At 44.1% G+C, this 13,238-nt stretch overlaps 2 protein-coding genes across 3 annotated transcripts; one reads left to right on the top strand and one right to left on the bottom strand.

Moving 5' to 3' along the window:
• c13h17orf67 (chromosome 13 C17orf67 homolog) lies at positions 1-4,116 on the bottom strand. The gene is made up of 3 exons (XM_021557237.2): positions 3,965-4,116; positions 1,156-1,244; positions 1-797 (listed from the first exon to the last, which is right to left on the bottom strand). The coding sequence occupies exons 1-3, from the start codon at positions 4,020-4,022 to the stop codon at positions 681-683; spliced, it is 264 nt and encodes an 87-aa protein (XP_021412912.1). The 5' UTR covers positions 4,023-4,116; the 3' UTR covers positions 1-680.
• Positions 4,117-5,398: 1,282 nt separating this feature from the next.
• LOC110485966 (diacylglycerol kinase epsilon) lies at positions 5,399-12,932 on the top strand. 2 transcript variants are annotated; one of them, XM_021557235.2, is made up of 11 exons: positions 5,399-6,574; positions 6,886-7,069; positions 7,233-7,352; positions 7,660-7,803; positions 8,148-8,305; positions 8,692-8,740; positions 9,179-9,292; positions 9,627-9,698; positions 10,042-10,169; positions 10,498-10,609; positions 10,989-12,932. In XM_021557235.2, exons 1-11 carry the CDS (start codon positions 6,123-6,125, stop codon positions 11,208-11,210), a joined length of 1,755 nt encoding a protein of 584 aa, XP_021412910.2. In that variant the 5' UTR covers positions 5,399-6,122; the 3' UTR covers positions 11,211-12,932. The 2 variants fall into 2 exon arrangements, with proteins under 2 accessions (XP_021412910.2, XP_021412911.2); XM_021557236.2 differs by having other exon boundaries at positions 5,400-6,574; positions 6,886-7,045.
• The last annotated feature ends 306 nt before the right edge of the window (positions 12,933-13,238 follow it).

The following is a 13,238-nucleotide window of genomic DNA, read 5'->3' as shown; positions in this document are numbered from 1 at the left end:
TTTTTTATTTATTTGATTAGATTGTTTATTAAATAATAGTTTTTTTTAAACATTGTTTTACATAATACAATGTATATTTTCTCATAACTGTATCCACATATAAACGGATCATGTATGCTCTATGATGTTAACATCATTTTCTATGTTTCCTGTATGCTAATGTTGCTGGAATAAGCTGATCATGCTCTTGTGGCCAGTATCTACTGATGGCCACTAATGTTCCCTGCTGAGGCTTCATCATGAAATGCATGTGACAGAGTTACACTCTGAGCTTCACCCTCATATCATTATCATGGTCATCATCATCATTGTCGTCATCACAGTTTTCAACATCCTTCTTGCCGTCAACGCCTTCTGCCACACAGAAAAAGTTGTTCGCCAGAAGACAACAAAAAAAAAAGACCTAGAATCAGTTTACCCCAATTCTAACTGTAACCAATCAAGAGGGAAATACAAAACTGATCAGCCAATAGGCTAATTATAGGTACTGTACATTGTGTTCAAATGTTTTTGAAATGTAGTGAAATGATGTACTTTCTGGTACTTTTTTTGTTACACTGCATTTTGCTACCCTGTTCCCTACTCAAAAAGCCCCAGGGGACCCAAGCAGGCATGTTTTATGGTTGTGTTGGACAGACAGGAACCTGGGCTGTGAGGAGTCAAGGCGAGGTCACTGGGGATTAGACAGGGTGTCCGTAGTTCCTGTCACAGCGGGGGTAGCAGTGGGGGTTCAGCCAGTGTTCCAGGTTGGTCTCCTGGGCCCTCTGATCCAGAACCTGCATGTGGAGCAAGTGCTCCTATACAGAAGGAGGAAGGGAGGGAGGGAGGGAGGGAGGGAGGGAGGGGGGGGGGTGGGCAAGAGTCAAAAGAGGGGGGAAGAGAGTGTGAGAGAATCATGAATGGGTGGGCTGTTTTTTTTCTTTTTTTGGAATGAAACACACCAGGGAAAGAAAGAGTTGACAAGCAGTTTCATTGTATCACTACATATTATCTAAAGTGCTGTTAGTTTATCAAGCCATAAGCAGCTCTCATTATCATATCAAAACAGAAGAAATTACAGGGTAACTGATAAGTGAAACATTTTTTATGGATTCTTAGAAGGATGAGCACCACGCTGCATGTTTCGAATTGTGCCCCTTGCACTTTGAACCTTACCCTCATTGGCTCATCGGGGTGGCCGGGCTTCTGCCTCTTGGTCCGCAGAAGTTGCTTAGCATAGCTCTCCTTGATGATTGGGTTTGCATCTGTCGATAGAGAGACAAAGCATTTCAAGACATCAATGTCCCTTCATTTTCAAAGAGCTGACTGTGCAACATCACTGCTTGCCTACGGAGGTTGGCATTTATTGTCATAAGTTTTGCCCTGGAGGCAGCTCTGCAAAGTGGTCACTAGCTGGCAGAGCAATAAAGTCATAGTTTTGTCACACCTGGACTACTGCCCAGATGTGCGGCCATGTGCGGCAAAGAAGGACAAAGGTCAATTGCAGTTGGTCCAGTACAAAGCAGCACGTATCGCACTTAGATGTAGACGGAGGGAAAGTGTCAGTATCATGCATGTCTCCTGGCTCAAAGTTGAGGAGAGATTGACTGCATCACTCTTGGTCTGTGTGAGAGGTGTTTGATCTGTTGACGGTACTGAACTGTCTGTTCAAGCAGTTGGCACACAGTTCGAACACCCATTGGTACCACACAAGTCATGCAACCAGAGGTCTCTTCACAGTCCCCAGGTCCAGAAGAAGAGGCTGGGAAACGCACAGTATTAAATAGAGCCATGACTACATGGAACTCTCTGCCACCCCAGGTAACTTAAGCTAGCAATAAAACCCATTTAAAAAAAACAAACAGATAAAACAACACCTTACTGCACAAAGGGAACTGTGAATCGACACAGTCATTTTATATATATTGTATTGTAATTTGCACTGTACTGTGTATTAGACCTAGAGATTGTGTGTTTGTACTGATACAGTGCATTCAGAAAGTAGACCCCTTGACTTTTTCCACATTTTGTTACGTTGCAGCCTTATTCTAAAATGTATTCAATATTTTTTCCCACAGCAATCTACACACAATACCCCATAATGACAAAGCAAAAACAGGTTTTTGGATATTTTTGTCTATATAATGTCTCACACAAACCAAGTCATGAGGTCGAAGGAATTGTCCGTAGAGCTCCGAGATATGATTGTGTCAAGGCACAGATCTGGGGAAGGGTACCAAAAATGTTACTCCTCAGTAAAAGGCACATGACAGCCTGCTTGGAGTTTGCCAAAAGGCACCTAAAGACTTTCCGACCACGAGAAACAAGATTTTCTGGTCTGATGAAACCAATATTGAACTCTTTGGCCTGAATGCCAAGCGTCACGTCTGGAGGAAACCTGGCACGATCCCTACTGTGAAGCATGGTGGTGGCAACATCATGCTGTGGGGTTGTTTTTCAGCGGCAGGCACTGGGAGACCAGTCAGAATCGAGGCATAGCTGAACGGAGCAAAGTACAGAGAGATCCTTGATGGAAACCTGCTCCAGAGCGCTCAGTACCTTAGACTAGGGTGAAGGTTCACCTTCCAACAGGACAACAACCCTAAGCACACGGCCAAGACAAAGCAGGAGTGGCTTCGGGACAAGTCTCTGAATGTCCTTCAGTGGCCCAGCCAGAGCCCGGACTTGAACCCGATCGAACATCTCTGGATGTGGAAAAAGTCAAGAGGTCTGAATCCTTTCCAAAGGCACTGCATGTAGGCTCTGTGTGACGTTGTAAATGTATGTATTTCAGTCCTTGACTAATAATGTTCTGTACTATGTATAATGTCATGTTTCATGTGAACCCCAGGAAGAATAGCTGATGCTTTTGGAGCAGCTAAGGAGGATCTTAATAAATACCAAATACCCCCCCCCCCCCCCCCCCCCCCAAAATCGGATTTTAAACATAACCTTAACCTTAACCTTAACCACACCGCTAACCCTAACCTTAAATTAAGACATTCATTTTTATGATATAGCCAAGTTTGACTTTGTAGCTGGCCCATCTAGCGGAAAATCGCTCAGTTCTGCCTCCAGGGCAAGATTCATGACAATGAACGTCAACCTTAATTTGTCTACATCTATCTCAAACGAGAATGTTGCAGCAAATCAGTGACATAGGATACTCTATAGGGAATACGGTGTGATTTGAGATGCAACCCTAGTCTCATAGAGCTCTGTCTCTGTCTGTCCCCCAGCAGCAGCAGAATATCATTAGGAGGTTGTTTTTTGGTGGAGCAACAAAGTAGCCATTCATTTCCCCCACTCTCCAGAGAGCCAGGCCAGCCCGTGGAGCACGTGACCCCCAAAGACCAACCTGTGAGGGGGTATGAAAATGAACCTGGCTGGCTCTGTCAACAGCGCCAGGCACACACAGCGACGTGGCAAAGCACCACCCAGGGCTCATGCAGGCTTTTTGCAATGATTTTGAAACGGCATTGATAAGAGTTTAAAAATGGAAGTACATGATATATTGTAAAAGGGGGCAGATCAATACAATATTTAAATGAGCTAACGGCATTGCAGTTAAAACAACTCTGTCATATTTGTTTTGTTTTACATGAACAATTATTTCTTTAGCTTATTTTTCATATTTTCATGCAATATCTTCATACAACAGAAATGTTTTCAGTTTCATATTTACTAGTTACAATGACGCAACACAATATTTGCTTTTCTGTGCACGACCGAAATGCATTTTTATTTTGTAAGTTTAATTATGATGCAATTACTTTTCTTTATGCATGTAATTATTTGAGCATATAAAGTACTGCATTAATTACTACTTAACAACTGCATAATCATATTTTCTTTAAAACAACATTTCTATTGCATTAACATTTAGAAAAAAATGCAAAGATAAACTTTTTATCAGAGACAAGCCACCAAAAGGTGAATTAATACATTTTTCTAAAGGCAATTTACCTCTTCAAAATGAGCCTACCTGCTATGTAGATGGTCAAGAGGACCAGACAGAGGGAAAATGCCACAAACTTCTTCATCTTGGTCTCAGCTCTCCTGCCCGGCTACTTCTGCACTGAGACCCCAGTCCGTAGGAGATGAGGGGGTAAATTCTCCTCTTACGTCAACCGATCACCTCCCCAATCCAAATATCACAAAACTGGGTCACATAACTGTGAAAACATCTGTTGAGTGTCAATGTGCCTGCTGTTCTGGCATGAGACGTGTATTTATTTGTATATTTATTTGGTGGTGATTATAGCATGCAATGTACTTGTTTTTTCATCAGTTTGAACTTTGCTAGCGTACTGAAATATATTTTTCTTCTAGCACGAATTACATCTGTATCCAGTTGCAGTTTTAGTGTTATGATTTCAAATTTGCAATGCTGATTCTATCCACTTGATGGCGCGCAAAACTCATTTTATACAGAAATCATTTGTTAAGGAATAATGGTTGTGTTTTTCGCAAGGCAGTGTTTTTTTAAAGGCTATATTCTGTTTTGTTCTTGGTTTCCCGGAAACTAAGCCATACGCCTTATCGGCCTTGGGCCACACTTTTTTTTTACGGCACTTCAATACAAAGTTATTTCCGTAGCAGGTTAGGAGAGCATTTTCGCTAACCATAATCCTTGTCCTAACCTTAACCTCAGAATCCTAACCTCCTTCGCAAATTCTCCTAACCTGCTTCAGTATCGAAGTGCCGTAAAAACATTGTTTTAGTCTTATCACTGTTTGGATTGCAAGGTTTTTTGACAGCGTGCCTCGTCTTTAACAGTCATTCCAGCCAAATGTAATGTAATAAAGTTCTTGTTCAACTTCTTTCTATCATCATGTAGAAATGCCCAAATAATGTGTCTGTTTTTCCTAAATATAAGATTTAAGAAATTACGGGTAACTTCCTATAGGCCTAGTAACCTATCAGTGAATGTGAAGCTCTGTCTGCGTTTATAATATAATTATGTTATGTAGATGTGCCTTGATGCCTTTGAGGCAAATGTTAGTAATACTATTTAAATGTGTTGAACGAAAAGCTCTAAATATTTCCCCTCAACAAACTGTTTTTGATCTGTTATTCAGTTGCCAGAGTCAGCTGAGCATTACGTAAACATGTACGTCATGGTTTCGTTAGCATATTGGCCAATTAATACGAACGACACTATTGATAATGAGGGCGTTCAACATTGCAGGGGAGTCGAAACTGACTGATCTACAAATCACATTGCAGCATAAATAACCATAGAGAATGATAGGGGCCTCTATTGGCCAAAAGGCTATTAGCATGGGCAGCGCCATTGAGGGCTTCCACCATTTTAATGTAGTCAACTGGGTGGGACTTCATTGGCTCATCCCCCTGGTGACCCTTTTGGAGTCATGTCCAACCGGGTCATCGGGAGGGATCAGCCAATCGGGAAGAAGAACATGGACTACTTTAAAATGGAGATAGCCTCAATGGCGCTGCCCATGTCACGTACGCTATAATGGCATAGAGACAAAGGTGAGTCCTATATCTAGCTCTATGTAAATAATCGCTCAATATTATTTGCAGATCAGTCAGTCAAAATGTACCCATGATACAACACGGTTTTGACGCGCTTGAACACGGCCATTAGGTGGGAAGGCCACTGTTAGCAATGGGACATATGTTTTATCGATGAATCTATTGTTTAGTCGTGTTGTTATTGATATAGTAATGGAGCTGTCATGTCAATGCAACCTTTAATATGAGAAATTCCTGGGCATGCGTTTCGTGTTTTTTTTTTATTTTTTTACAGACGATGGATTATCAGTTTCTAATGTAGTCACTGCTGGGTAGGTAAGGAGCACATCAGGTGCCCAGTAACTATAGCTAGCATAACTTTCCATAACAAGAACAGTATGCTAATATTCCAAATGTTGGTGGTCGTCGTCTAGCTACGTATTTTTGCCCCCCAAAAATGCACGGTAGCCAATGTTTACAATCTCGCTCGAGCATTGTTTTGTGCGTTATTTCGCAACACGAGAAGGTTGCCATTTTCTCGTAGCTATTGCATGGACATCATGATGCACGCGACTTGCGCACAATGTTTATATTTGTGAATTCTCGTGATATTCCATGATTTGATTCGTTTATTCGCGTTAATACCAACCACCCTTCCTCGAATGTCTATGGAGGGGGACGAGGGAAACCGCGACCAATCGTCGCGGGAAGAGTGGACACTCCTGTTTTGGACCACTCTCGCTGTCGTAGTGCCGGTGATCATTACTTTGTGGTGCAGTGTCCAACGCTCCAAACGGAAAATACACATGAAAGACTTCTTCCGCAAGAGCAAGCACGGTTGGCACTGCACCGACCTGTTCAACAAGCCCACCTACTGCTGTGTATGCCAACAACACATTCTGCAAGGGGCGGTCTGCGACTGCTGCGGAGTGTGTGCCGACGAGACATGCCTGCGTCGCGCCGACCGGAGCCTTGTGTGCAAAGAGATCATGGCTCCGTCCCGAACGGATGGGACACTGGCGCACCGCTGGGTCCGGGGAAACGTCCCTCTCTGCAGTGTCTGTGCGGTCTGCAAGGAGCAATGTGGGAACCAACCGAAGCTGTGTGACTTTAGGTAATATTACTTTGCTTCTAGGCTGTCATTTGTGAGTTTTTGTATGCCACATTAATCAGAGTGAGCGGGATGCAAAGGCGTTAACTTTTATGTCTATGGTTCTGGCACGTAAGATGGTGAGGGTGCTATTTTAATTTTTCAATCATGGGGGAAGCTGTCGTTGCTTTATTTGCAAATTGGCAGGAATTAATATTGTGTCCTTTTCCTTTCATGTACAATTCTTAACCAGCTCACTGTCCATCTTTTGCCTTGACATTACAGTGAACTCCGAGTAAATTGTGCTTGATGGGTGTGTGTTTGTCCCTTGGCAGGTGTGTGTGGTGTCAGACCACGGTGCACGACGACTGCAAGCCCAGCCTGTCGGACGGGGAGCGCTGTGAGCTGGGCGAGTTCCGCAGCCTCATCATCCCCCCTCACTACCTCCACCACGTCAACAAGCTCCGCCGCAGGCACCCCGATGAGTACAGCAAGGTCATAGGTCACACCCAGGGAGGGGTCAGTGTCTGGGGTTAGAGTGTCCCAAATGGTGGATTGGAACCGACTGTTTGGTTGCATTACTAGCAACTACCAGTCCCTCTTGAGTCAGGTTAGAAGACTGGGTTGTGGCTTGAAACAGGTTTTGTTTACTTTAATTTTAACTGTGTGTGTGTGTGTCTAGCTGGCATCTGCCTGCGGGAGCGGCTGGACTCCAGTGCTGGTCCTGGCCAACACTCGCAGTGGGAACAACATGGGGGAGGCTCTGCTTGGAGAGTTCCGCACCATCCTCAACCCTGTCCAGGTCAGTCAGTCCTCGGTGTAGCATATTATGGAATTGTTAAGATGTCTAGGTCAAATTGAACTGGCGCACAATAGGCACTCTTTCGAGTTAAAGTGATTGTGGAGGTGGCACGGTGATGGTGGGATGCATAAACATCTCCTCCCCTCCTATCCACCGTTTCCCCTTTGTTTCCTCCCATATCATCCCTTTTCTGTCTGCTATCCTCTCCTTATCTCCTTTCCTCTCTCCTTTCCTTTCCTCTCCTACTTTCCTCTTTTCCGCTCTCCTATTCTCTTCTCCTTTCCTCTCTCCTCCCCTCCCCTCTCAGGTGTTTGACCTGTCAGAGCTGCCTCCCTCTAAGGCCCTGCAGCTGTGCACCCTGCTGCCTCCAGGCAGTGTGAGGGTGCTGGTGTGTGGGGGGGACGGAACCGTGGGCTGGGTGCTGGATGCTATCGACACCATGAAGCTCAAGGTAAAGGACTGTGTTTTTACATGCGTCACATGACAATGGGCAGGAGCAAATGAGTCGTGCAGCTCTATGCCAAGAGACTGTTTTAACTAACGTTGCTGTAACTACTGTTGGTTATTATTGAATAAGACGTCTGTAGATGGCGTGGATGTTCCATTGGAATCACATTTGCATCTAATCACTATCGATATTTAGCTCAAACGGTTGGTACATTGTAACGGAGGGTGGTCACGTGTGTTTGTGAGCAGAGGATCACTGGTTTGAGCCCGGTAAAAGGGACAGTGGAGGAAGATATGTTAGCAGCACACTGACGTCTGCTTCACATGCGCGTGTGTATTGATCTCCAGGGCCAAGATCAGTTCATCCCCAGGGTGATGATCCTGCCCCTCGGTACGGGGAACGACCTGTCCAACTCCCTGGGCTGGGGGTCGGGCTACGCCGGGGAGATCCCTGTGGAGCAGGTGCTCCGGAACATCCTCGAAGCAGAGGTGGTCAAGATGGACAGGTCAGTGGAGAGCCAGAGGAAGTTGTGTAGCCTCCTGTGCTAATGCTACAATGCTACGTAACCCAAGTCATGTAGCCTGCTGTGCTAATGCTACGAAGCGCAAGTCATGTAGCCTCCTGTGCTAATGCTATGAAGCTCAAGCAATGGCTTATAATACTATGAAATCCAAGTCCTGTAGCCTTCTGTGCTAATGCTACAAAGCTCATGTAACGTAGCCTTCTGTGCTAATGCTACAAAGCTCATGTAACGTAGCCTTCTGTGCTAATGCTACAAAGCTCATGTAACGTAGCCTTCTGTGCTAATGCTGCCACCCTCAATATCCCTAGTTCCATTTGTGTTGTAACATGGTTGTAAATGATCCAGTATGATCTTCATTGTCCTAACAGGTGGAAAGTTCAGGTAGCCTCAAAGGGGCTCTACTTTCGTAAGCCAAAGGTGAGTTGCGTTTCACCCTCTCTAGCTAGCCTCTTTTGATCAGCAACACATACTATATTCAGTGTGTGGCCCGTACAGGAATCACACCTGTAACTGTTGTTTCCACTGACAGAACCATGCTCCAACCAAGCGATCCATTGCAAACATGGGGCTGTATCAATTAGTAAGCCAGCTAACTGTCCAAAATTGCTTTAAATAACTTATTTTTATGAAAAATTACTTAAAATTGACAAGGTACAATTGACTCGACAAACAACAACCAATATACATGTTTTTTAATGAACCAGAAAAACAAGTTAAATGGTTGTTTATCAACGTTAGCTGGTTAACTTAATGATCCTGCTTACTGGAATAGCCTACGTGATTGATTATTCACTGTTTATAACCTTGATTTGATCACTAAAGGACCTCTTAACTCGTGTGTCCTATCCTCATCAGGTCCTGTCCATGAATAACTATTTCTCAGTGGGCCCGGATGCCCTGATGGCGCTCAACTTCCACACGCACCGTGAGAAGACCCCCTCCTTCTTCTCCAGCCGCATCATCAACAAGGTCAGTCGGCCCGAAGACGCATCTGAAAATGTTAACAAACATATGCAAATGTCTTGGTTGAATTTACATACAGTATGAGAGGACGTATGCAGGATGGTTGCTTGGTCGACACATCAATTTGGAAAAGAAATGCTTTAATGCTACTTTTCTCTCTTAGTCAAATACATTTGGAAATGCTTTTACTTACTGAATATTAATTATGTGTTTGGTTGGTTATGTAAATGGCTGATTCAGAATAGTCTAAGAGTGGTTATTTGGGTGAAAATGTAAAACATATATTTGAATCCGTTTAAACGTGACCTGCTTTTGATCACACTGTTGCCTTTCCTTCTAGGCTGTATATTTTATGTATGGCACCAAAGATTGCTTAGTTCAAGAATGCAAAGACCTGGATAAGAGGATTGAGGTAAGGCATGCAAGGAGACACACGCAGACACAAACAACACACACGCAGGCACACACAAACAACACGCACGCAGGCACACGCATTGTGGCCTCAGGGAACGACTCTCATGTCTGTTGTGCCCTCTTTCACCTCTATGCCTCTGGGAGAATTTAATAGAGTGTTCCGTTGCCTTGGTAAATGTCACAAACTTCAAATGAACTCGAGCATTCTTTGTGCGTGGTATAATCCTTGGATGCCTCCTTGAACTAGCTGATACTCTATATCATTTAATAATATTGTGTGCCTGTTTGTGTGTGTGTGTTTGTGCGTGCGTGCCCGTGTGTGTGCGTGCGTGCTCCCACAGTTGGAGCTGGATGGAGAGAGGGTGGCCTTGCCCAGTCTGGAGGGCATCATCGTGTGTAACATCGGCTACTGGGGCGGAGGCTGTCGTCTGTGGGAGGGCATGGGGGACGAGCTCTACCCCCCTACGCGGTGAGCACCACTGGCTCACACAGGACTTTAGACACTGCAGAAATGGAAACAATAAAGGCTTCATAAGCCCTACCATCAGACGATGTCCATTGAAACGTTGCTTGTGTATTATCACTGAAAGGATAACTAAAGATCACATTGTCCTTTTTTGTGTGACGCCTTCATAAACTCTACATTAGGCCTTTTTAGAGATGCTTCGGAAGTCATTGATAAGCTAATGTCATGCAATCTAAAGGGTGATTTGTGAAGGGCATATCTAGGGCTTATGAATGCTCTGTAAAGCTTTTCTATGTTGTTTTCGAAGTGTTTTTCTCCTGTCCTCTCCCAGGCTGGATGACGGGCTGCTGGAGGTGGTGGGTGTGTTTGGCTCCTTCCACTGTGCTCAGATCCAAGTCAAGATGGCCAACCCGGTGCGGCTGGGTCAGGCCCACACAGTCAGGGTGAGGTTACGCCACCATTCCATCATCACCACCACTTACTGTTTTATCTCCACAGTGTGAGAGGACAGCAGTGGTGTACTGGACTGGTGTATTCTGTGTTTCCTTCCTGGTTCATTTTGAACTGAGCTGAATAGATACAGTACCTGTTTGAATGGCCATCTTTTGTAAATAATGGAGCAATTTGCATGTTTTGTTTTTAAACGTGGTTAGTTCATGTACAGTGAATGTCAATGTACTTAAAATGTGCTTTTACTGCGCTCATCACTGTTCAGCTCTTCCAAAGTAAAAAGAAAAAGAGAAAAAAAAGAACCTTCTCTTTCCTTCTTCCCTTTTCTCCGCCCACCTCTCTTACCACCTCTCCCTTCCTATCGCTCTGTAGCTGGTGCTGAAGACGTCCCGGATGCCCATGCAGGTGGACGGGGAGCCGTGGGCCCAGGGCCCGTGCACCATCACCATCACCCACAAGACCCAGGCCTTCATGCTCTACCACAGCGCCGAGCAGACCGACGACGACGACGACGAATCCAGCACCTCCGAGGCTGAGAGCTCCGCCCCCCATGACTCTCCCAAGCCAGCAGGTCCTGCCTCTGCTCGTGCCTGAGCCCCCAAGTTCCACCACCTCAATGTTTCATCCATACCCCTCCTCTGTTTGTTATAGTAAATGCTGATGACATAATGCCACGCTTGCACACTCCCCAGATGATTATAAGTGAGAGCTCAGGCATATTCCTGTCTCTGGGTAAAGGAGGCAGATGTTTCGGTGGAGAATGGCGTATTTCCACTGATCCCTTGTTCCATAGTTATAATAGCTCTATAGTTATAACAGTTTGGCAGTGTTTCCCAAACACTTGTGTGTCCCTGACTCAGGAGGAAGCATTGACCTCGACACTCGTACTCCTATGATAGAATATATATTTATATTAGTAAGTCAATCACTGGACGTTTGTTTTGTTAATTATGTATTTCATGATGATGCACTGTTTCTGCCATGTTGGCCAAATCCCCTATTACATGTACCGTATTGGGCAGACACTAGTTAGTGGTTACTAAGTCTTAAGAAAATGTTACTTGACTATATTTCTTATGAGTTTATTAGGACTCCTAGTTAACCATTCCTAGTGAAATATCCGTTGCTTATGAAGGATTTAATCACAGGTTTTTTCATTTCAACCTTGTCATTTTTGGAGACAAAATGTCTACCACTATAATCTACTGTCTGTTAGCGTGCTCCTACTTTTTTTAAGCAATATTTTTGTCCTTTTCTTAAATTAGACCTCTTTGTGTTGGATACTTCTTATTGCACTGTAGGAATTACTCCATAGGATATAGTTAGAATTGTACCATCCCTCAACTGAGTTGCAACTGCTCAAAGTGTTCATAGGTATAGTTGTATTACACTGTCCGTATCTATTTTGTTTATGTTGTCTACGATGGAAAGATTGTTTATTTCAAACATTTTTTAATGTCTTCATGCTGCTTAGCACTAGACAACCGCTAGGTGACACCCTATGTCTGTCACATAGAAATAGGTGAGCATCTAGCCATTCTATTTCTATGGTGTGTCGACTGTCAATGTTTATTACCTCGGAATGTTTTAATGATCTGTGATTGGGGTTTTTCCTGAATCTCTGTCACCTTTCAAGAATGTCAGCTTTTTTTTTGTGTCATTTTAGGGAGGTCAAGGTTCAAAGTTGAGATGATATCAGGTTTGTTACAGCCATAATAAAGTTATAGGGGGTGTTCCAGGTCGACTCTTATGCAGTCACACTGCGCACCTGGTTCCTAAGCACTTCTGCAGGTCCCTAAGCCCGTGGAACCAGTCTGATCACTGCGTTTGCCATTCTATTTCAAATCACGTGCAGTAGAACAGAACTGTTAACACAGCAATCAGATTGGTTCCACCAGGTTACCAGGTCCCGCCTGTCCATATAAGCTTATTCAGTGTGAGCTATAAGGGAAAACTGATCCTAGATCAGCACTCCTAATCATCTGTGCAGCGTGACTGCAAAAAAATATGACCTGGAAGGTCTCCTAAAAGTCTCGGCGCTTAAGAGATTAAGCCAGAGCCAACCAGTGGCATCAACTGTATAATGGGAGGATTGTCAATGTTAACCTAAAACTTCGGAGGTCCATAGTTATCAATATAATGCCTATGCTTGTGATCTATAAGTGCTTACATTCCCTTTGTGTGTGTTAAGCCGTTGGGTAATCGTCTCGTTGCTTGGGGACACCCATTTTATGTGTATCTGCGCTTCTACTGTATGTTTACAACAAACCTGAATGTTCTAGAAACAGGTCTGAGCATCTTAACTGTGGACGGAAATGTTATTTCAAACAGTATAGGTCAAGGGTACTCAACTCTTACCCTATGATGTCCGGAGCCTGCTGGTTTTCTGTTATACCTGATGGTTTGCACACACCTGGTGTCCCAGTCCCTGATTAGAGGGGAACAATGAAAAAAAAAAATGCAGTGGAACTGGCTTCAATGTCCAGAGTTGAGTTTAATGGGTATAGAGCCCCACACTGGAGGTGTCATAATACCCATAAAACCTAGCGGTCAAACAGGGAAATGGTTCCAATAGTTTTTCCACCATTCAGCTCTCCTATTTTAAAAACACTTCAGGGCTGT

The sequence above is a fragment of the Oncorhynchus mykiss genome, chromosome 13 (genome assembly GCF_013265735.2).
Source record: "Oncorhynchus mykiss isolate Arlee chromosome 13, USDA_OmykA_1.1, whole genome shotgun sequence".
NCBI lineage: Eukaryota > Metazoa > Chordata > Actinopteri > Salmoniformes > Salmonidae > Oncorhynchus > Oncorhynchus mykiss.
The sequence above is the reverse complement of the archived record's forward strand: the minus strand, read 5'-3'. Positions and strand labels throughout refer to the sequence as shown.